Source organism: Sus scrofa, chromosome 9 (assembly GCF_000003025.6).
Source record: "Sus scrofa isolate TJ Tabasco breed Duroc chromosome 9, Sscrofa11.1, whole genome shotgun sequence".
NCBI classification, from domain to species: domain Eukaryota; kingdom Metazoa; phylum Chordata; class Mammalia; order Artiodactyla; family Suidae; genus Sus; species Sus scrofa.
The window spans coordinates 8,436,964-8,458,357 of NC_010451.4; the positions used below are offsets into that span (position 1 = coordinate 8,436,964).

The following is a 21,394-nucleotide window of genomic DNA, read 5'->3' on the forward strand; positions in this document are numbered from 1 at the left end:
TACAACGTGGCGAAACCAGTTTATAAACATATTCTTGAAAGAGCAGGAGAAAATGATTCTAATAAGGTGGTCGTAAACAAAGAAGCGTTAATGCCATGGCAATCCGCAATCCAGCACCATCCTTACCAGTGAAAAACATACAAAAGAGCATTCATCGTACCTTTATCTAGTGAGCTATCGTCTTAGTTTTATTTTCACGAAACTGACAGCAGGACATGGGCTAACTTGCTCCGCATCCACTGCCCCTTTCTCGTATTCCTGTGCTGCAGAGATGGAAGGCTCAGGACTCCGCCTCCCCGTCTCGTGTGTGCTGGACTCTGGAGGCCATTAACGACGGATCTGGCAGACAGACGTGAGGCAGAGGACATGCTCCTTTCCCTTCTGCTCCTGCTCCCAGCAAGGGCAACAGGGAGTTTCCTGCTCTAGGTGCCCAGAGGCCCTGAGGTAATAGCGATGATGAGAGTTTCTGATCACTGGACTGCTGTGCTGGCACTGTATTCTGAACTAAAAAGATCTACCGGTTCTCTTCTGAGAGCTTAGCCTAGAGCCCATTCCTTGAGCCCTTCCAGGAATCTGAAGTATTTTAATAATCTATATTCGGAGTTCCTACTGTGGCTCAGTAGTAACAAACCTGACTAGTATCCATGAGGACGCAGGTTCGATCCCTGGCCTTGCTCAGTGGGTTAAGGATCTGGTGTTGCCATGAGCTGTGGTGTAGGCTGCAGATGCAGATCCGACTGGACTCCTACATAGCCTGGGGACCTCCATATGCCATGGGTACAGCCCTAAAAAGACCAAAAAAAAAAAAAAATCTATATTAACCTCCTTCCTGTTTAAAATGGCTGGGGTGGGCTGTTTCGGATAACTGGACTCTCCCTGACACAGCGGCCATTTCTCCTGTCTCTCCTTCCCTGTCCCCCTGCTCTCTCCCATTTTCCTGAGTAGGTCTCAAGCTTCTAATCAAATGGCATGAGTCCTCAGAGCTTGGGAGCGATCATCTGCCTCTATGCTGGCAGTTTCCAGACTATTCCGTAATCATTGGTGGGTCTGTCTTTCCCTCACGCAACTGAGAGCTCCTTGAATGCACAGAGTAGAGCCACAGCCCTTACTCAAGGTGTGCAGACTCCCCGCTGCCCGACGTCTAGACACTTGCCAGGTCTGGGGAAGGAGGGAAGTGCGGCGGGCGCAGCGGAGGACACGGCAGCTGCTCAGGAAGGCTGAGCGCTCGGCAGAGGACCAACTCTAGTTCTGAGACGCGACCCCTGCTTCTGGCGTTCTCTGTCACTGATTTAGTGTGACACCGGGGACCTCGTTCTGGCTCTCTGGGCATCGAGTTCCTTCACCAGAAACATGTGCTCTCAAATTTCTTCCCATGATAAACCCCTATGACTCTAGATACGTACTAACACTGCTCAGATCTCGCTCACACCCCAACCCCTGCTTTTAAGGTTTGTTATTTTGGAGGTTGCTATATGCTAAAGACCTTGAAATAGAAGTACTATTTTTACTTTGGAAAAAAATTGTTCCGTATTCAGTTTTGAATCAGAAATACTCCTTTCAGCCAAACAGGCAGGTGATAAAGACAGCAGCTTAGGAGAGCAGGTCTGTCAGGTTCCCTTGGCTCTCCCCTGGGGATGGAAGTTCAGCTGGGTCTGTTTGCATTTCTGGAAAAGGTCAAGCTCTGAAACCCTTCTGGAGGCCGCCCAGATGAAGGCGCTGGACCTCCTACAGGCCTGGAGCCAACAGAGCAGTTAGGAGGACTTGGGATGAATCAGCTTTTCCATCTTAAGTGTTTTCACTGAATTTCCTGTGTTTTATGTAAGTATGAAAAGTAGTAGCATTAAGAATGGTATGGGGAGTTCCTGTCATGGCCCAGCAGAAACGAATCTGACTAGGAACCATGAGGTTGTGGGTTTGATCCCTGGCCTTGCTCAGTGGGTTAAGGATCCAGTGTTGCTGTGAGCTGTGGCATAGGTCGCAGACATGGCTCAGATCCCGTGTGGTTCTGACTGTGGCATAGGCCAGCGACTACAGCTCTGATTGGCCCCCTAGCCTGGGAACCTCCATACGCCGTGAGTATGGCCCTAAAAAGGCAAAAAGACAAAAAAAAAAAAAAAAAAAAAGAATGGTATATTTGTTTCAATGAGATTAAAATAACCCTTATTTTTGACACTTTATACAGTTCACAAACTTTTTTTTTAATATACTAAACCTGTGCTTGTTAACACCCCTGATAATCACACAAGAAAGGCGTCATGATCTCTATTTTACAAATGAGGCAACCCTCATATTAAATGAAATTAGTCAAAAAGAGAAAGACAAATACCATATGAGATCACTTATATCTGGAATCTAATATATAGCACAAACGAATCTTTCCGCAGAAGAGAAAATCATGGACTTGGAGAACAGACTTGTGGTTGCCCAGGGGAGGGGGAGGGAGTGGGAGGGACTGGGAATCTGGGCTCAGTAGATGCAGACTATTGCCTTTGGAGCAGATAAGCAATGGGATCCTGCTGTCTAGCGCTGGGAACTATGTCTGGTCACTTGTGATGGAGCAGGATCATGTGAGAAAAAAAGAATGTGTATGTGAGACTGGGTCACCATGCTGTACAGTAGAAAATTGACAGAACACTGTAAACCAGCTATAGTGGAAACAAAATAAAACAAAACCAATGAAGGAGAGACTGCTCTTTGGCTTGCTCATCACACGTCTGGTAAACTAGCAACTGCAAGACGCAGCCAGGTTTCCCAATTCCTTCTCCGGGGACAGTCCACTGCAACAGTCCTAATTAATTCTATCTGCTGAAGGGCACAGCCCTCCCTCCGTCTCGGGCAAATGGATGAAACTTGCCCTCAAGCGATACCCAAATGCGTTTGTTACTAAAAGCCCAGTTCACTTTGTTAAGCTAACATTAACTGAAACCTGCTCTGTCACACAGGCACAGATGAGTCAGATCTGATTCTTGATCTGGAGGCAGAGTTAAATAAATACTATAAATACGATAAGCTAAAGATAAGATAAAGACTATAAGGGGAACCCAGAAGGACCCCCTAAGCCTACTTGGGCCAGGGAAAGAGAGCCTCTGAAGGCTGATGACACTGAGGGTGGCTTTGGTTTTCACTGCCTATAACTTAGACCAGACCTCAAATCACACCACCTCTCTGTTCACTGACTGCCTCGCTGTCAGACAGGGCTAGAGATAAGTACACAAACCTTATGAGTGCTCAACAAGCTGATTTTTGAAGGTTTCTCAGAGCTTTTCCTAACAAAAGTATCCAACAAATGCTTGTATTTCAGAACCAGGACCACAGTGGGGAGTATGCTGCCTCAGGTTTAACTTTTGTCGAGGGCAGAGCTCCTAGTTCAGGGCTGTCTATGAATCCTCTGCACGTAGCTTTGCACTAGGGAAGCGCTGATTTCCTTCCTCAAGGAAGACGCTTCCGAGGCATGAAAGGGATGACTGCACCGAGAACTTGGTTAAAGGGCAGAAGACAGCCGACGCGGGTATTAAGGAAGGTTCTACCCGATTTTCACAAAGGCTTGGCAGTTTATAGCTGACTCCCAGAGTGTGGGGACACGTTCTTAGAAGAGGAGAGCTGCAGAGGCCATCACATTTCACAGCTGAGGAAAACGTAGGTTTGCCCAAAGTGACGAAGCAAGTCACTGGCCTGGGCAGGCAGAAGCCAGTCTTCTGACTCCCATACGTTTACCAATTAAATTTTAAATTTTATTTTTAATGCAAAAACAAAAAGACCAGAACAATTCTTGCAAAAGCAAAAGCTTTTTTGTGCTTACCTTAAAATTCATTTATCTACTGATTTTTCTTTTTTACAAGTTCAGTGCTTATAAATGAACTTGTCACAAAAGGGCTGCTTAGGGAGGGCAATGAAAAGGAAAAAGCCTGTTTCCCAATGTTATGACTCATACAGGATCTCAGTATCTCTAATACAGCAAAGCGAGACTGTGTGGGGAGAAGACTTTGTCCGCAGATAGAACGTTTCCGAGTCTCTCACTCACAAAGGTGATGAGATGTATGAGAACCTTAGGGTCTCTGTGGATGCTTATAATCCCAGCAGTCAGGTCTGCTGGTAGCGTGTATGGGGAGAGAGAGGAATGAAAGACAAACAACAGCTACTGTGAGCATGAGTTTTGTTTCTCTTCCAAAGTAATAAAAATACACAACACAAACGGAGAGGCAACACGGAACTGACAGGAGCCAAGTAGGAAGGTCAAACCAAAAGATGCACGCTGACATCTTCTGGACTCATAATACGGATTTTCTGGCTCTCATGCAGCCATTGCACGTCTCTGAACCGCTAATCACAGCCATTTACACATAAGGAAGTCAAGACACAGAGAGATAATAACTAGCTCCGGGTCACACACACACAACTTACTGGCTGGGAATACTGGGCTGAATATATTTCTACTGGAATGCAAGCTTCTCGAGGGCACCATTTTTGCTTGTTTTGTTCATTGCTTTATGCCCAGTACCACGGACGGTGCTTGCATACAGCAAATACTAGTAAGTTTTATTGCTGAATGAATGACGAATGAATGAGATAAAGTCTTTGCTCTTAAACAGCTCCTACCTAGTAGAGAAGAAGATCATGCCAACAATTTTAGTGCAGGTGACACATGCTGCGATAGAGGCAAAAGCGCTAGGAGAGCAAACAGGGAAACTGTTCGATGATGATGCTTGAGCTGAGTTTTGAGAGAGGTGGAATCAGGCAAAAGAGAAAGGTGATGGTAAAAGGGAAAATTTTAGAAGCAATTACAAGGCTGAATAAAAGCAGGGCAGGTTCTACGTGCCATGGATTCCTTTGGCTTTTGATGAGGTCTATGGGCTTCTTCTTTTAAAATTGTTTTTTTTTTTTTAGAGTTCCCGTTGTTGCTGTGAGCTGTGGTGTAGGTTGCAGACGCAGCTTGGATCCCGTGTTGCTGTGGCTCTGGCGTAGTAGGCCGGTGGCTGTAGCTCCGATTCGACCCCTAGCCTGGGAACTTCCATATGCCGCGGGAGCAGCCCTAGAAGAGGCAAAGAGACAAAAAAAAAAAAAAAAAAAAAGCATAACGTAAAATATCAGGATTACAAAGAAATCAAATTATATTGGCATAAATTATCAAAATGTTAAGAAAACTGTGATAGAGTAATATATGTGCTTTATTGATACATAACAAGACCTAACTACAGGTTTAATAACTACTTTAATTTTGAGGTAACGATGGAAGTATAAAGAATATTCCAGGAGTTTCTGTCGTGGCTCAGTGGTTAATGAATCTGACTAGGAACCTGGCCTTGCTCAGTGGGTTAAGGATCCAGTGCTGCTGCGGCTGTGGCCAGTGGCTACAGCTCCAATTAGACCCCTAGCCTGGGAACCTCCATATGCTGCGGGTTATGCCCCTGAAAAAAAAAGAATATTCCAAGGTATCTGCAATACCTAAAACATCATATGCAAACACTTGCCATTTTTATTATTGACATCACAACACTGCTAACATCACTAGTGTCTAATGTCTACATTCACAGTTGGAGGAAATGTTAAATTTTAGTTAATAAAAATAAAGATGTAATTCTCTTCCTATTGAAGTTCACCGACTCTGACTTTTATCCTTGGATCCTTTGGGGGTCTCTGGATCCTAAAACCCCTTGGCTCTAGGGACCTAATGAAGAGAGCCTGAGTTGGCGGGAATGGAGAAGGCAGAGAGACAGGAGTCCTCTTGGGGCGCAGCAGGTTAAGAATCCGGTATTGTCACTGCAGCAGCTTGGGTGGCTGCTGTGGCCTGAGTTTGATCCCTGGCTGGCTGGGGAACTTCCACACGCTGTGGGTGTGGCCCCTCAAAACAAAGAAAGAAAAAAGACAATTTGACTATGGAAAAGGAAAAGAGAAGTATTTAAGTTGATACTCAGGTTTCTGGACTGGAGAATTTATGATACGCAAAATTAGGAGAACTGATGTGGTCCATTTAGGTTCAGAAATATAATTACTGATTAAAATGATGACCCGTTCTCCCAGACTCTGTCATGATCTGGGAGAAAGATCTGTGAAGACAGGACCAGAGCCTGTGGAGTCAGATACGTGTTTCTGGATAAGTGAGGACAACATACCTTTCAGGCTCAAGTGCATGGCCCTTTCTACCAAGACACTGGCTGCAAAAGTTCCATCCAGCTCCGCAGGGCCCTCCTGGGCGGGGCCGACGCCGGCGGTGCTGCTGCTGCTGCAGGGGACCTGCGTGGAGGCTGGGGACTTCGGGCGGCCACGTGGCGGAGAGAGCTGGGTCTCATCGTTTCCTCTGGGGAGCTGCTCAGACTCGCTGTGGCTGCTGCAGTCCATGGAGTCCAGCTCGTGAGGGGGCCCAGGGTGTGAAGAAAGAGAGGAAAGAACCACGTGAACTCGCAAGGCAGCTCCGGAGAGGTTGGAAGCATTCCGTCCAAACAGAGGATACACACCTATGAGAGGGTGGAGGAGAATAAGCCTAGGCAAGCAGGGGCCAAGGACACGCTCTCAACCTGGAGACGCTGGCGGGGGGTGCTTATGGCCCGCCCTCCTTTGGCGAGAGGCCTTAACACACCGACGTGCAAACGAAACTGTGAAGTGCGTAGACAGGCACACCCCTCCCCTCGACCCCCTCCCCGCCACCATCTCCAATAATGGAAAGTGGTGAGCGCTTTCAGGCCAAAGCCAGGGGACCTCCAGGCGGAGCCGCCGCGAAGGAGGTCACATGCTGAGGGCAACTAGACGTGGATGACCTCCGAAGCCTCTTAAAAGTTTAAGCTTTGATGGATCAGGAGTAGCCGTCTTCTTTTCCACAGGTCCCACTCTTTCCCTTTCTTAGACTTTCTCATTAGGAAGCTGAGCTGGTGCTCATTTTAGACTGTTTCGCCAGCAAAACAGGTTCTGGCAGGAGCCTTGAAGCTCATGTGGAAGGGAAGGGGGGGGGCAGAAGGCGGTAAAAAGGAAAATAAGGGAGTTAGCATCTGCTGAGTATTTTTCATGTGCTGGAATCTCGGGGGGGTTAAGAAACAAGCTGAACGGCAGAAGCGATCACAACTTTGTAAATTAACTTCACTGCAACAGAACTTAAAACAGAGTGTAACCCGTCGAGATGACGCCCAATAAATGGCAGATTTAAACTCAGGGATTTACATTTTTCTGATTTGTTGGATACTAAGATGAGACCTTATTTACAAAGTAGGAGGCATTAATGGTTCCTTGAAAATCTCAAAGTTTGCTTCACTAGACCTATTTCAATTCAGGAAAATGGACTTAACTGCTTCACAGATGGGACGAAGACAGAACCCTTCCTGGCTTTTGTTTTTAGGTGACCTGTTTTCTTCCCATGCAATGTGCGGATTCTTAGGATTATCACAAGGAGAAAATAAGGGCAGGTCACAGAAGGGAAGGTACTCAAAAGCAACCCAGTTAAACCCTTACCCTCAAGAACCTTAACGGGACTCGGGAGGGTGGTCGGATGGATGGATGACTAGATGAACTGACCGACTCATCCAACAAACACATCTAATGCTTCGCTTTGTACAAGGCCCCTTTACGAGAGGATAAAACGGTGGTGGGGTGGGAAAGCAGGAGGGAAATGGGCAATAGGAGAAGGTAAATACTGCCTTTGGTATCGCTCAATGAAGTGACTTAAAAAAAGGGTGTTTGAGTTTGGACCTTTAAATCTGTATCAAGCATCCCAAACCTACTCTCTTCAGCGCAGTGAGCTTAAATTTAAATGTCTGTCTTTATGAACTGCAGTTCAAGTGAGCTTTGCACACTTCAAGGACTTTTTCTGCAGTCTCTCCGAAGTGACTCTAGGCCAAACCAGATCAAATAGGGCACACGGCATTTGAAGAGGTGCTCTGTAGAGCCAGAATTCTATCTGTGGGGTCCAGAGAGAACCAGAGCATCTGGGATGGTCACCCAGATATTACATTCTTTAGCTTGGGCCACCTGCTCAACAACAGGCTCAGAGCACAAGGATAACAGAGCTAAAACAGGGTTGTGATTCAGTTTCTTCAAATGTATATTGGGGGAAATGACAACTAACCATATAGGAATATTAAGATGAATAAATATGATGTTTGTAAAGAGTCTAGTCTGGCCATCTTCAATTCATTCTGTACTATAGTTGCCAGACTTAAGTTTTCTAGGAAGAAAAGCCACGTCACTCTTCTATTCGGAACTTGTCATAACAGGTTTTTTTTTTTTTTTTTTTGTCTTTTTAGGGCTGTACCTGTGGCATATGGAGGTTCCCAGGCTAGGAGTCTAATTAGAGCTACAGCTACCAGTCTACACCACAGCCACAGTAATGCCAGATTCGAGCCGCATCTGTGACCTACACTACAGTTCATGGCAATGCTGGATCCTTCACCCACTGAGCGAGGCCAGGCATCAAACCTGCATCCTCATGGGTGCTCGTCAGATTTGTGTCTGCTGAGCCATGTCGGGAACTCCATGATAATTTTTCATGGCTCTCAGAAAAGAGGCCAAACTCTCCCACTTCGAAGAGGCCTTCAACACAGCATGCCTGCGCAACACTCGAGCTTCATCCCCCATCATTTTCCAACCTGTGTATCCTGTGATCTAGCAGGACCAAAATACTTACAGCGTCTACAATGTATCGAACTGCTTCACCTCTCTGTGCCTTTGCCCATACTGTTCCTGTTTAGAAAATGCTTCTTTTGCTTTTTTCTTGACTTACTCCTAAATCCTTTGAAACTCAGGTCAAGCACCACTTCTACTGAGATGTATTCCTTCAACCAAAGAGATGCTGTGTCCCTGTGCTCCCAAAATGCTACTGAGATTACATTTTAAATAGTCTTTACCCCTCACTGTAATTGTTTATTTACTACTCGACTCCCCATTAGATCGTTAACTATTTCTGACTCACCTTTGAGTCCCCTGGGCCAAGGACAAACAGCAAGCACTGAACAAATGTTTGAAAGAAAAGCACCCATAATGCCACTTGCAAACTGTTGCCTTTTCCCGCCCCTTTCTCCCTTGTGAATCAGTTTAGTACATGGAGATTTTATGACTCTTAAGATGTGCTGACCAGACAGAAAGGATATCCTCATCTCATTAGCAGGTACATTTTCAGTGTATTTAAAAAACAAACGTTCTAGATTATCGCAAGACTCTTACACATGTGGTTAAATGCAGTCCCCTAAATTTACTCATTTTTATTTTACACATATTAACAGAGTGCTTACAATGTTCTAGGCACTGTGTTAGGTGCAACAATCTGATGAATGTGGATGAACGCTAAGGGCTCCTTGCTCAGAGCCAGTTCTTAGGTCTGCGGTGACCTCATTAAGGTATACCGTCACTAGATAAGTCCCCCCACCTTTTTCCGGCAGTGCCCACGACATGTGGACGTTCTTGGGCCAGGAATCAAACCCTCGCCACAGTAGTGACAATACCGAATCCTTAACATGCTGAGCCAACAGGGCACTCCCTAGATAATGCCCTTTTAAAGCAGCCAGATTTCCTTCTTTCTAAAATCTCCTTAGTGACAAGAAGCATTACTGCATTACTATTAATGTTTCAACGTGCAATAACAGAAATCATTACTTCCCAGCATGGGACCCTGGGCAGCTGTCCCAGCCCTCTGAGCCTCCGTTTTCACATCTTAAAAAATAGGTTTGACACCTATCTTACGAGATTGCTGGGAGGATAAATAAAGTAACGTCTGAGAGGGTGTCCCGCACGGTGCTTGTCACGGTGGCAGCTGCGCAAACCTCCAGAGCGGAGGCTGGCTCCTCACTTACCACTGACGGTCAGCGTCCTTGCCGACCTCTCCCCAAGTCTGGCCAGGTCCACGTAGGCTGAGCCCACCCAGCTGTCGGTCTGGTGGGGCCTCTCCACACTGTCATTGCCATAAGCTCGCCACACCTGGATCTCTAACCGCTCCTCCCTGAAGTACCACAGCAGCGACGGGCTCCGCGTGACTTCTGCTCTTTTGGATGCCTTAAAAGTAACCATGACCTGCTTTCTGTTTGCAGATTCCTTAGGCTTCCTGAGAGGGGTCCAAAAGCCGTCATGATCATAGAGCTTGTAGCGGAGGTAGCAGTAGGTATCCTTATGCAAGTGCTTCTGGCCGGCCAGCAGCACGCAATGCACGGGCAGCCAGAGCCTCGGGGTGGAGATGGTGACGGTGGCTGGCTCCGCGTCCCCCACCTTGACGAGGTCCTTCAGATGATTCTCAAAGGTCCAGCCCAACGGCTCAGCGGCTTCCAACACCCGCTCTCTGTCTCCCGGACGGGTGAAGGAGACGGAAAGCTCCAGACCACCCACCACCTTGTGCAGGAGCTCCAAGCCATGAGGTAGGGCCCCCTCTTCTGGTACCAGGATAGGATACCATCCTGAGATCCCTTGGGAGGGAAAAGAAAGATTTTTCACCTGCGGTTTGAAAAGTAAAGACTTACCTACTTCCCACCCTGGTGCCACCATCACCCTGGCCCAAGACAGAACAGAAAACATACATCCACAATGCCCTGGAGTTTGCTTTATGCGACCACTGAAAGGCAGTGAGACTGGGCCATGAGAAGTACAAAAAAGGCCAGGAGTTGGAAGACCTGCATTTGCTCCTTGGCTCATCCAAAACTAGTGGTTTAGTCTGAGTAAACCATCATTTCTTTTAGCCTTATTTCCTTCACTGACAGATGAGAAAATTAGTGTTGATTTTGTCTGCCAGGAAAAGTTATTATGATTGTCAAATGAGATAATGGTTTTGGAAGAGCTTTTAAAGAGAATAAAAAATGCGAAATATTATCACGGTACCAGGAGTACAAGGAGAAGGCATGGGACAAGAAGTCAGGAGGTCTGGGGTCTAATCCTGAGTCTTTCGCCAAGGGAACTGCCACTTAGTAAACACATACCAGGGAGCAGGCACTCGATTTCAAAATAACAACTTAAAATAATAGCTACTCGTCACTGAGTATCTGTATCTACTATGTGTTAAAATTCTCCTACGCTTTACACATATTAATTACTTCATTTAATTCTCCTGATAACCCTGTGAGGATTAGACGGGATAATAATCCCTATTGTACAGATGTGAAAATGGACCTCAGAGACCTGCCCCAGTTATTACAGCTACCGGGTAGCAGAGCCAGGATCTGAACCCAGGTCCAGCTGGCTTTCAAGTCTACAACCACCTACCATAGGTTCACAGAGCCTTACCTGAAACCCTTAGGGTCAGATTTGTCCTGAATTTAAAAACTTTCAGTGATATATAAATTGAATATTATGTACTAGTCAGTGGGCTCCTAAGTGAGGGGTTGGTAAACTTATTCTGTAAAAGCTGGGATAGTAAAGTATTTTAGGCTTTTGGGCCATATGGTCTCTGCTGCAACTACTCAACTGTGCTTTTCTGGTGTGAAACTACACACAGACAATATGAAAACAAATGGGCACGATGTACTTCAAAAAAACTTTATATAATCAGGCAGTGACCTAAGTCAGAAAATAAAGACTAAAGAGTCTCATGTCCGAGTTCCCATTGTGGCGCAGTAGTTAATGAATCCGACTAGGAACCATGAGGTTGTGGGTTCGATCCCCGGCCTTGCTCAGTGGGTTAGGGATCCGGTGTGGCCCTGAGCTGTGGTGTGGGTTGCAAACGCGGCTCAGATCCCGCGTTGCTGTGGCTTTGGCGTAGGCCAGCAGCTAGAGTTCCGACGATTAGACCCCTAGTCTGGGAACCTCCATATGCTGTGGGAGCGGCCCAAGAAATGGTAAAAAGACAAAAAAAAAAAAAAAAAAAAAAAGTCTCATGTCAGTTGAGGTCAGATTTGGCTGCTTAATGAGCTAATAAAAAACTTGATTTTTCTGAGCCTTTTGGATTTCCCAATTACGTAAAACAGGTGGGTTGGTATAATATTCACAGCAATTTTCTGAGAAAGGTTTTATTAATTAAAATTATAGATGAGACGATTTAGACTTATTGGGGTTAATTTGTCAAGTCACTTAAAGGTAGCGTGACTTTAGGAAAAGGTATTTAATTTTTCTGGGCCTTCCCATTTTTCATCTGTAAAAGGAGGAGTTGCTCTCTAAGCCTCCTCTTGACACGGTCAAACTAAGCACTTACGGCTCTGGCTTTCCTAACTTCTCACCACTGGGTATTAACTTCCTCACAACCTAGTGGTTCTTAACATTTTCTGGTCACAGGTCCCTCTGGCTCTAATCAAAGTTATCCCCAGAAAACTGCACAAACACACAAAAAAATTTCACGTCATTTCAGCACTGAACTCCTGGATTGGATTGTTCCTTTTGTTCTATGATTTTATAATTGAGGTTACTGGCAGGGGGGGAAACAAAACAGAATGTTCACTTTAAAATAACTCTGAACATGAAGACAAATGATACATCCCAAAGAGTCCAAAAGGTTTATTTCCAAGGGCTTAAATTTAATTTGGAGAGATGGGATTTCCCAGATGGTGCCGCTATGCCCTGACACACGCAGCAGCAAGTTTCAGAAGGAAGGAAACTGAGGTGTCCTATGTGCCCAAGATCCTTCACAGGTGTAATTTCACTGAATGCTTCAATAACCTTGCAAATAAGATTTCATTATTTCCATTTTTACAGGTGAAGAAACTATGGATCTGAGAGATGAAGTGACTTGTTCTAGATCACAAAAGTGACAGAAGTGAGATCTGAACCCTACATCAAGTTTAAGAGACTTTTCTCTGGCAGGCACACAGTACCCGTTTATTAGAGTATTGCTCAAATTTTAATTCACAATTAAGTTTGGGAAATGTGTGATAAAGTTTTGGAAACTATATTATATAATCTTAGGGAGGAAGATGGGCAAGAAAAAGAAAACTAACATTTACTGAGCGCCTACCATGCGTCAGGTACTTTACATACCCTATGAAATATATTCTGTATCCATGGAGTCCTGCCTAGTCACTGACTTGTCAGGATTAACACTCTCATCCATAGGAGAGGAAAAGTGGGCTGCCAAAGGGGAGGGGAGAGGGAACAGGATGGACTGGAAGTGTGGGGTTAGTATATCCACACCATTACATTTAGAATGAAGAAGCAGTGGGTTAAAGATCTGGTGGTGTCTCTGCAGTGGCTTGGATCGCTACTGTGGCATGGGTTTGACCCCTGGCCCAGGAATTTTGCATGCCGTGGGAGCGACCCAAAACAAAACAAAACAGAAACAACCCCCGTCCCCACTAAAAGCCCCAAACCTAACAGAATGGATGAGCAACAAGGTTCTACTGTATAGCACAGGGAACTCTACCCAATCTCCTGGGATAGGCCATGATAGAAAATAATATAAAAAAAGAATGCGTGTGTGTGTGTGTGTGTGTATCTATATATATGCATGTCTGAATGACTGCTGTACAGAAGAAACTGGTATAACACTGTAAATCAAAATTGGGAAAAAGAAAAAACCACGGCTCAGAGAGGTCGAGGTCACTGGGTGAGTAAAAAGTAGGCCGGGACCAGTATTTCCAGACTGCCTCTGTGGCTGGTTATGCCTTCTTGTGGACCTTTCACCTCACTAATGTCCTTATTTCTTCTTCAGCCAGAGAGGAGAGTAGAGAGAAAAAGAATGGGAGAATGTGGCTTTGATTTCCAGTACTCTACCCTACCTAGCTGTGTGGTTTTGGCAAATCACTTATCTTCGGTGAGCCTAAGTTTCCTCATCTGTCTAATGGGTTACCCATCAATAAGCGTATCATGAGGCTCAACCAAGATCTGAGTTCCTGCTGTGGCTCAGTGGGCTAAGAATCCAACTAGTGGGAGTTCCTGTTGTGGCTCAGTTGTAACAAACCCAACTAATATCCATGAGGATGAGGGTTCAATCCTTGGCTTGCTCAGTGGGTTAGGGATCTGGTGCTGCTGTGGCTGTGATGTAGGCCAGCAGCTAGAGCTCCAATTTGACCCCGATTTGGGGAACTTCCATATGCCGCGTGTGTGGCCCTAAAAAAACAAAACAAAACAAAAAAACAAATCTGAAAATATTGTTAAGAGTGCTATATAATGAGATCATATTGCCATATTCATTATCAGAAGACTCATCTCATCATCTTTCCTGTAGTGAGATGACAGCACAATGTTTTGAGCTTCTCTGCCTTATTAGAAGACATGCGAAATGATGAGCAAAGGACTTGAAATGCTTTTGAGAAAACCTATGAGGGATTTGGGAGAATTCAGAAGCATGTGTTAAGCGGTCAGGTTTTCTTTTGCATACTTTGCAAGAGAGCCAGACAAAATGATCTCCTGCAAGGAAGTGTGTGGGCAAGGGTGGGATTAGAAAGTGATAATCCAGGATCCCTACCAGATCTCTTCATCAGCAGCTCTTTTGTTGGAATCTTTACTACTCCAAGTAGATAATCTCTGAATGAGTGGATACTGGTTATATCACTGGCTGTTAAATCAAACAAAAAAGACAAATGATTTGGTGGTCTACTGACCAAAGGCCTTGTGTTTACAATATATCCATAGAACCCTCCGTTTATATTCAGTGAATTTCAGTGATAGAAGATGCATTAGGAGTTCCCGTCGTGGTGCAGCAGAAATGAACCTGACTAGGAACCATGAGGTTGCACGTTCAATCCCTGGCCTCACTCAGTGGGTTGAGGATCTGGTGCTGCTGTGAGCTGTGGTGTAGGTCACAGATGCGGCTCAGATCCTGTGTTGCTATGGCTGTGGTGTAGGCTGGCAGCTGTATCTCCAATTCGACCCCTAGCCTAGGAACCTCCATATGCCGCTAGTGCAGCCCTAAAAAGCAAAACAAAAAACAAAAAAAGCCCAAAAAACTTGCTCCAGTCAAAACCTGAATGCTCTCTAAAAAAAAATTTTTTTTTTCTTTTTAGGGCCACACCTGCGGCACATGGAAGTTCCCAGGCTAGGGGTCGAATCAGAGCTACAGCTGTTGGCCTACGCCACAGCCACAGTCATGTGGGATCTGAACCGTGCCTGTGACCTATACCACAGCTCACAGCAACGCCGGATCCTTAACCCACTGAGCGAGGCCAGGGATCGAACCTGCATCCTAGTTGGGTTCGTTACCACTGAGCCACAATGGGAACTCCTTCCAAATCATTTTAATCAAATCATTTATCATGTGTGTGCATGCACACACACACACACACAAATCATTTTATTTTGAAAAATTCAGGCACACAGAAAACTTATAAGAATATTACCATGAACTCCCATATACCTTTCATCAAGATTCGCCCACTACCATTTCGACACATGTGCTCTCTCTCTCCATTCTCTCAAACACACTCGTTAAGAAGGCCCTACTGCATAGCGCAGGGAAATCTACTCAATACTCTAGTAACCTAGATAGGAAAAGAATCTGAAAAGGAACGGACGTATGTTTACATGTATAACTGATTCACTTCGCTGTATACCTGAAACTAGCACAACATTTTAAATCAACTATATTCCAATAAAAATTAAAAAAACACACACAAAACACACTCTCTATATATCTGACTTATTTTTGTTGTACCCTTCAAAAGTACATTATTGAGAATACAATTCCTCAGCCCTCAACACCTCAGCACCTACTTCCTAAGGAAGGGCTACTCCATTCAAAACAGAGCCCGTTTAATTCTGGCTGTGAGTCATTTGGTGCTCACCTGACCTGGTATCTTCATGATAAACAGCAAAAGTAACTTCTGCAAACTCCAAGAGCTCTGCCAGGAGACAGGCCTCTCCACCGAGGTGCTGCGTTACCAAGTCACACGAGAACTCACTGTGATGGGAGAACTCCGGGCAGAAGGAACAGGCCACAGGGCGGGTTTGGCGCTGCTCTCCCTTGGGCAGGAAGGAGAGATGAGTGGTGACAAAGGCATTGACCCCGACTGTGGCGCTAAACTGTAGAGCAGGTTCCTGCTCAGCCAAAGCCCTGGAGGGGAGAAGGGGGGGAATGAGAAGGAGGTAACACCAGAAATCCGCCTGACTGCCTAGAAATCAGCAGCATTTCCACGCCGCCGCCAAGAACACTGACCCACCATGTGTTTCCTGTCTCGCTTTTGGCGGTGCCACGCTGGGCTCTTAGTAATCCAGGTATCACAGTTTATGTGTGTGGGGCGACGACGTTCGCCTGCTACTCGAGTGACACTCCAAGGACACTCCTTTGTACACGGACCAAATGTGGGACTCAACAAACTGTCTGCCATCCAATCGGACTTTCCCCAGGAATCCCCTGAGAAAGAATCTACCACGTTTCTTCTCCACTATTCACTCTCTGAAATCTACTGAGCATTAAAATTCGAAGCCCTTCTCTGCCAACTAAACATCAGCGAATTTAACATCATATCTACGAGTTCTGACCTGGGCTGGGTCTCAGCCTGAACAGGTTCCACACCCACAAGTGCCATGGCTCCACTGCCTCTGCGTATGTTCTGCTCTTTGACCAGAATAATTTTCAGCTCTCTTGGGCATTTCGATAACTCCTATTCTCCTTTTAAGACTCAGATGAACATATTTTCAAGGGCCTTGAATGCCACGTTGAACAAGCAGGTTGAACCTTATCCTGTGGACCAGCACCCTGAGGTGGAGGGAGTACGACTGGGGGTTCACAGGGTAAACTATCTGGGCACAGGAAGAAAATACGAAAAACTTTTAGAGCTGCCATCTGGTATATTAAAGTTTTACTACTCCATGGCATATTTTAGAGTGTACATAACGCATCAGTACAGTAGTACCTGAAGATGACTCATAATGAATAAGTACAAGCACATTTAGACAGTATGCTAAATTTTTATTTTTTAGTAATAGGAATGTACAATTAAAATGAGGAGGCCACTCCGACTGACAATAAGAAACCATCGCAAGTTTGAATATGTGGGAGAACATAATTAAAAACCGCTCTGGTGTCTCATTAACACTAAGATGATCTCGGACAGTTATCGAAAAAGTCTATTTGAAGAATTTTGTGATAAAGATAACGGGGTCAGATCAGGGCTGTGAGTCTGAGAGCCATATGTACATAGGTACGTACTAATTTATTTATGACTACACCTGTGACATGCACAAGTTTCCGGGCCAGGGATCGAACCTGAGCCCCAGCAGTGACAACACCAAATCCTTAACCACTAGGCCACCAGAGAACCCCTGACAGCTATTTTCTCTTTTAGTTTTTTTGCTTTTTAGGGTTGCAACATTGGCATATGGAGCTTCCCAGGCTAGGGGTCCAGTCGGAGCTACAGCTGCCGGCATACACCACAGCCACACAGGGTCTGAGCCACATCTGCGACCTACACCACAGCTCACAGCACTGAGCGAGGCCAGGGATTGAACCTCAGGGTTCCTAGTCAGGCTTATGATCGCTGAGCCACATGGGAACTCCCTGACAGCCATTTTAAAACTCTTAACTTTTACTCTGAATGAGATGGAAAGGCATTTTGTGGGTTTTAAGTGGATGCGTGTCAAGATCTGATTAGTGTTTTTGTAAGACCACTGGCTTCTGTAAAGAGAAAAAACTAAGGGGTGTGGGCTAGAAAAGCAGGAGGTGGTGCTCAGAGCTGAACATGAGACAACAGAGGGGTTGTAGTGACTGGTCCCGGCTCGGGGTGTGGGCAGAGGGTCCGATCTTGCGAATAAGAGGTAGAGGGTAAAATCGTTGGACAAGGTCAAGGAACTAAGTTGCTAGAAGCAGTTAAAAAAGCGAAACTTGCAAGTGATTTATTCGCCTATATTCTTTTTTTATTTTTAGTCTTTTTAGGGCCACACTTGCAGCATACGAAGTTCTCAGGCTAGGGGTCAAACAGGAGCTGCAGCCACTGGACACAGCCACACAGCCACAGCAATGCCAGATCCGAGCCACGTCTGTGACCTACACTGCAGTTCAGGGCAATGCTGAATCCTTAACCCGCTGAGCAAGGCCAAGGATCCAACCTGCATCCTCACGGATACTAGTCAGGTTCGTTTCCAGTGAGCCACAGTGGGAACTCCCTCACCTAGAGTCTTATATGTATTCTTAAGAGAAAAAGAAAAGAGCAGAGGTATGGTTAATAAACTGGAAACTGAACACATAAAGTTTTATGCTATTCAAGCATCATATATCACGTGGAGAGAGGTGGGAAAAGGTGTGGTTGAGAATTGCTTTTCTAAGGTGGACTTACTTGGCTGCTGCCTGCAAACCACAGGCTCTGATGATATGGACCGAGATGGAGACAGCTCGGGCAGCAGGAACTCCCTCTGCCGACCTTGGAGTACGTCTGTACCTTAGGTCCACATCCAGTAAACCTGAGGAATGAGCACAAAAGGGAAAATGATAAGAGGGTTGGTTGAAATACTCTCTTTTCACCAAACCCCGAGTCCTGATCAGGAAGGAAGAGGATAAACACTATAATCCTAATAATAAGGGGCCTTAGCAGTACAACTATCTATAGTCAGAGTCACTCTTTTTTTGTCTTTTTGCCATTTTCTTGGGCCGCTCTTGCGACATATGGAGGTTCCCAGGCTAGGGGTTGAATCGGAGCTGTAGCCACCGGCCTACGCCAGAGCCACAGCAACGCGGGATCCGAGCTGCGTCTGCAACCTACACCACAGCTCATGGCAATGCCGGATCCTTAACCCATTGAGCGAGGCCAGGGATCGAACCCGAAACCTCATGGTTTCTAGTCAGATTTCTTAACCACTGAGCCACGAGGGGAACTCCCAGAATCATATAATATTGTACTTGAGGATTAACAGAGGCAGAAGTGACTATTTTCACTTTATAAGAAACGATGGTTCAGAGATTCAACTGCTTGCCAAGATCATACAACTCTCAGAGGCTGAACTTAATTTCAGATTTATTAAACTCCCAATTATTTTTATAGACTTGAGATGGACTCCAACCTTTCTCCTTTTTTAAGGTTTTTTTTTTTTTTTTTTTTGTCTTTTTGTCTTTTGTTGTTGTTGTTGCTATTTCTTGGGCCGCTCCCGCGGCATATGGAGGTTCCCAGGCTAGGGGTTGAATCGGAGCTGTAGCCCCCGGCCTACGCCAGAGCCACAGCAACGCGGGATCCGAGCCGCATCTGCAACCTACATCACAGCTCACGGCAACGCCAGATCGTTAACCCACTGAGCAAGGGCAGGGACCGAACCCGCAACCTCATGGTTCCTAGTCGGATTGTTAACCACTGCGCCACGACGGGAACTCCTTTTTAAGGTTTTTACATTCATATTTCTATCACCCTATTACACTTAACATGCCATCTTTTCATAAAAATTATTCTATCATAGTTCAGGGAAAGCTTTTTCTCCTTCCAAGGGAAAGTTCTATGGAACAACAGAAAAAGCTGATCACTGAGGGTCAGGTGCAACAACTCAATCTTTTTTTTAAAAAATCTTTTAAATTAATTTATTTTTAAATGATTTTTACTTTTTCTTTTTTTTTTTACATATAGAACTGATAGCATTGGTGGATATGGGTTAGCCCTCAGGTTTGATTTTTTTTTTTTTTTCTTTTTGCCATTTTTTGGGCCATTCCCTCGGCATATGGAGGTTTCCAGCCTAGGGGTCAAATTGGAACTGTAGCCACAGGCCTACACCAGAGCCACAGCAACATGGGATCCGAGCCGCGTCTGCAACCTACACCACAGCTCACGGCAACGCCATATCCTTAACCCACTGAGCAAGGCCAGGGATCAAACCCGCAACCTCATGGTTCTTAGTCGGATTCGTTAACCACTGTGCCACAACGGGAACTCCCGATTTTTACTTTTTCCATTATAGTTGGTTTATAGTGTTCTGTCAATTTTCGACTCTGGAGCAAAGTGACCCGGTCACACATACATACATACATTCTCTTTCTCACATTATCCTCCATCCTGCTCCATCGCAAGTGACTAGATACAGTTCCCAGCGCTTTACAGCAGGATCTTACTGCTTATCCATTCCAAATGCAATAGTCTGCATCTATTAACCCCAGACTTCCAATCCATCCCGCTCCCTCCCCCTGCCTCTTGGCTGTCCTCCAAGTCCATGAGTTTCTTTTCTGTGGAAAGGTTCATTTGTGCCATATATCAGATTCCAGACAGGAACAACTCCATCTTAATCACAGTAAGATAAAGCCTTTGGTCTGGGCAGACACTCTCCAGCAAGTGGGAATAGTAATTTGACTGAAGAAGCTAGTTCTGGTTATGGGTGATGTATCTGAGGGTAGGTCGTCTTGCTGCAACCATATGGATATAGTTCAAAACTGCAAATTCTACCTCATCTCTTCCGACTTTAAATCCTGCCTCCTCCCTTAGAGTGAATTCCCAGTTCATGCTGACTGTATTCTCCCAATCCCACATCATGTTACCTTAGAATAATGATTCTTTTGAGTACACTATGTAGGACTTAGGATTTATGCTATGATGAAGTTCAAGGGAAAATGAGATAAGCAACACTTACAGTCTATACAACTAGGACTTTTCTAAAATTATACGCAAAATTTGCAGCGTATATTCCACACTCATTTTCCAAGAGAAGGTGTCTCAGGTTTTTTTTTTTTTTTTTTTTTTTTTACCAGATTCTCAAAAGGATAAGTACCACAAAATGTGAAGAATTACTCATTCAGAGAGCAAAGGGATATTTACACATGCTGCCTTTGAAAGGGGAAGCTACACAAGTCTCCAGCTACCTGACAACTGGCTCCTGGGTCGCTCTTATCCTCTAGCCTGGAGGCTAACGGGAGATTGAAGGACTGTGCTCCCACATCCTCACGGTGCTGCATGGTTACAAGGGCACAGATCCTCGACAACGGCAGGGTTCCCCGGGCGACCATCTGGTCTCTCACATTAGGATAATAGTATCTGTAAGCCACAAAAGCACAAGCTGTCAGTTGGAAGAATTAGAGGGATGGATGATTCCGTCGGCCTGGGGATCAGCTTTCAGTGTCTAGTTATCTTTGGAGCCCGACTATTCTCTGGTATACAGCTGTGGTTATGTCTGGATAACTGCCCATTACCTGGAGGAGGAACCCCATAAATTATAGCCTGTGTTTAAAAGCACAAAGCCTCGCTTCTCACAGGCCTTCTGTTTGCAGAATCTGCGTCTGGCTTGGGCCCTTGGGAATAGCTGCTGCTGAAAGCATCCATCCTGCAGCATAACTGGTTCTAAGTGAGGCAGTCCTAATCTCTCCTATGGCTTCCGGCCATAGGAATTGGGAGGGTGCTGAGGGTCTGTTCGAACCGACTCTATTTCCATCTCATGTTAAAACGTTCCACTCTTAGATCATAAAGCTGTAAGTCAAATAATTTCCGCCTGACCGTATTTAGGAAAAGTTTCTGGCAAGTGGATAGCACTCTTCCTTAGTTCTGTTCCTGAAGCTGTTTCCTCTCCTTTCATCTTTACACCCTCCCAGGCATCATCTTGGGAGTGGAGAGGCACAGGGAAAGGTTAACCATCTGCATTCGTGCCATTACCTTTCCCAGAAATCTGCCCA

General features: G+C 45.4%; 1 protein-coding gene across 1 annotated transcript in view; it reads right to left on the bottom strand.

Moving 5' to 3' along the window:
• C2CD3 (C2 calcium dependent domain containing 3) overlaps positions 1-21,394 on the bottom strand; it is a 119,234-nt gene that overhangs the window by 43,354 nt on the left and 54,486 nt on the right. The window contains 6 exon segments of the mRNA XM_021062487.1: positions 6,111-6,452; positions 9,771-10,373; positions 14,294-14,383; positions 15,609-15,877; positions 18,099-18,240; positions 20,608-20,762. Of these exon segments, the coding sequence (XP_020918146.1) occupies positions 6,111-6,452; positions 9,771-10,373; positions 14,294-14,383; positions 15,609-15,877; positions 18,099-18,240; positions 20,608-20,762 (1,601 nt within the window).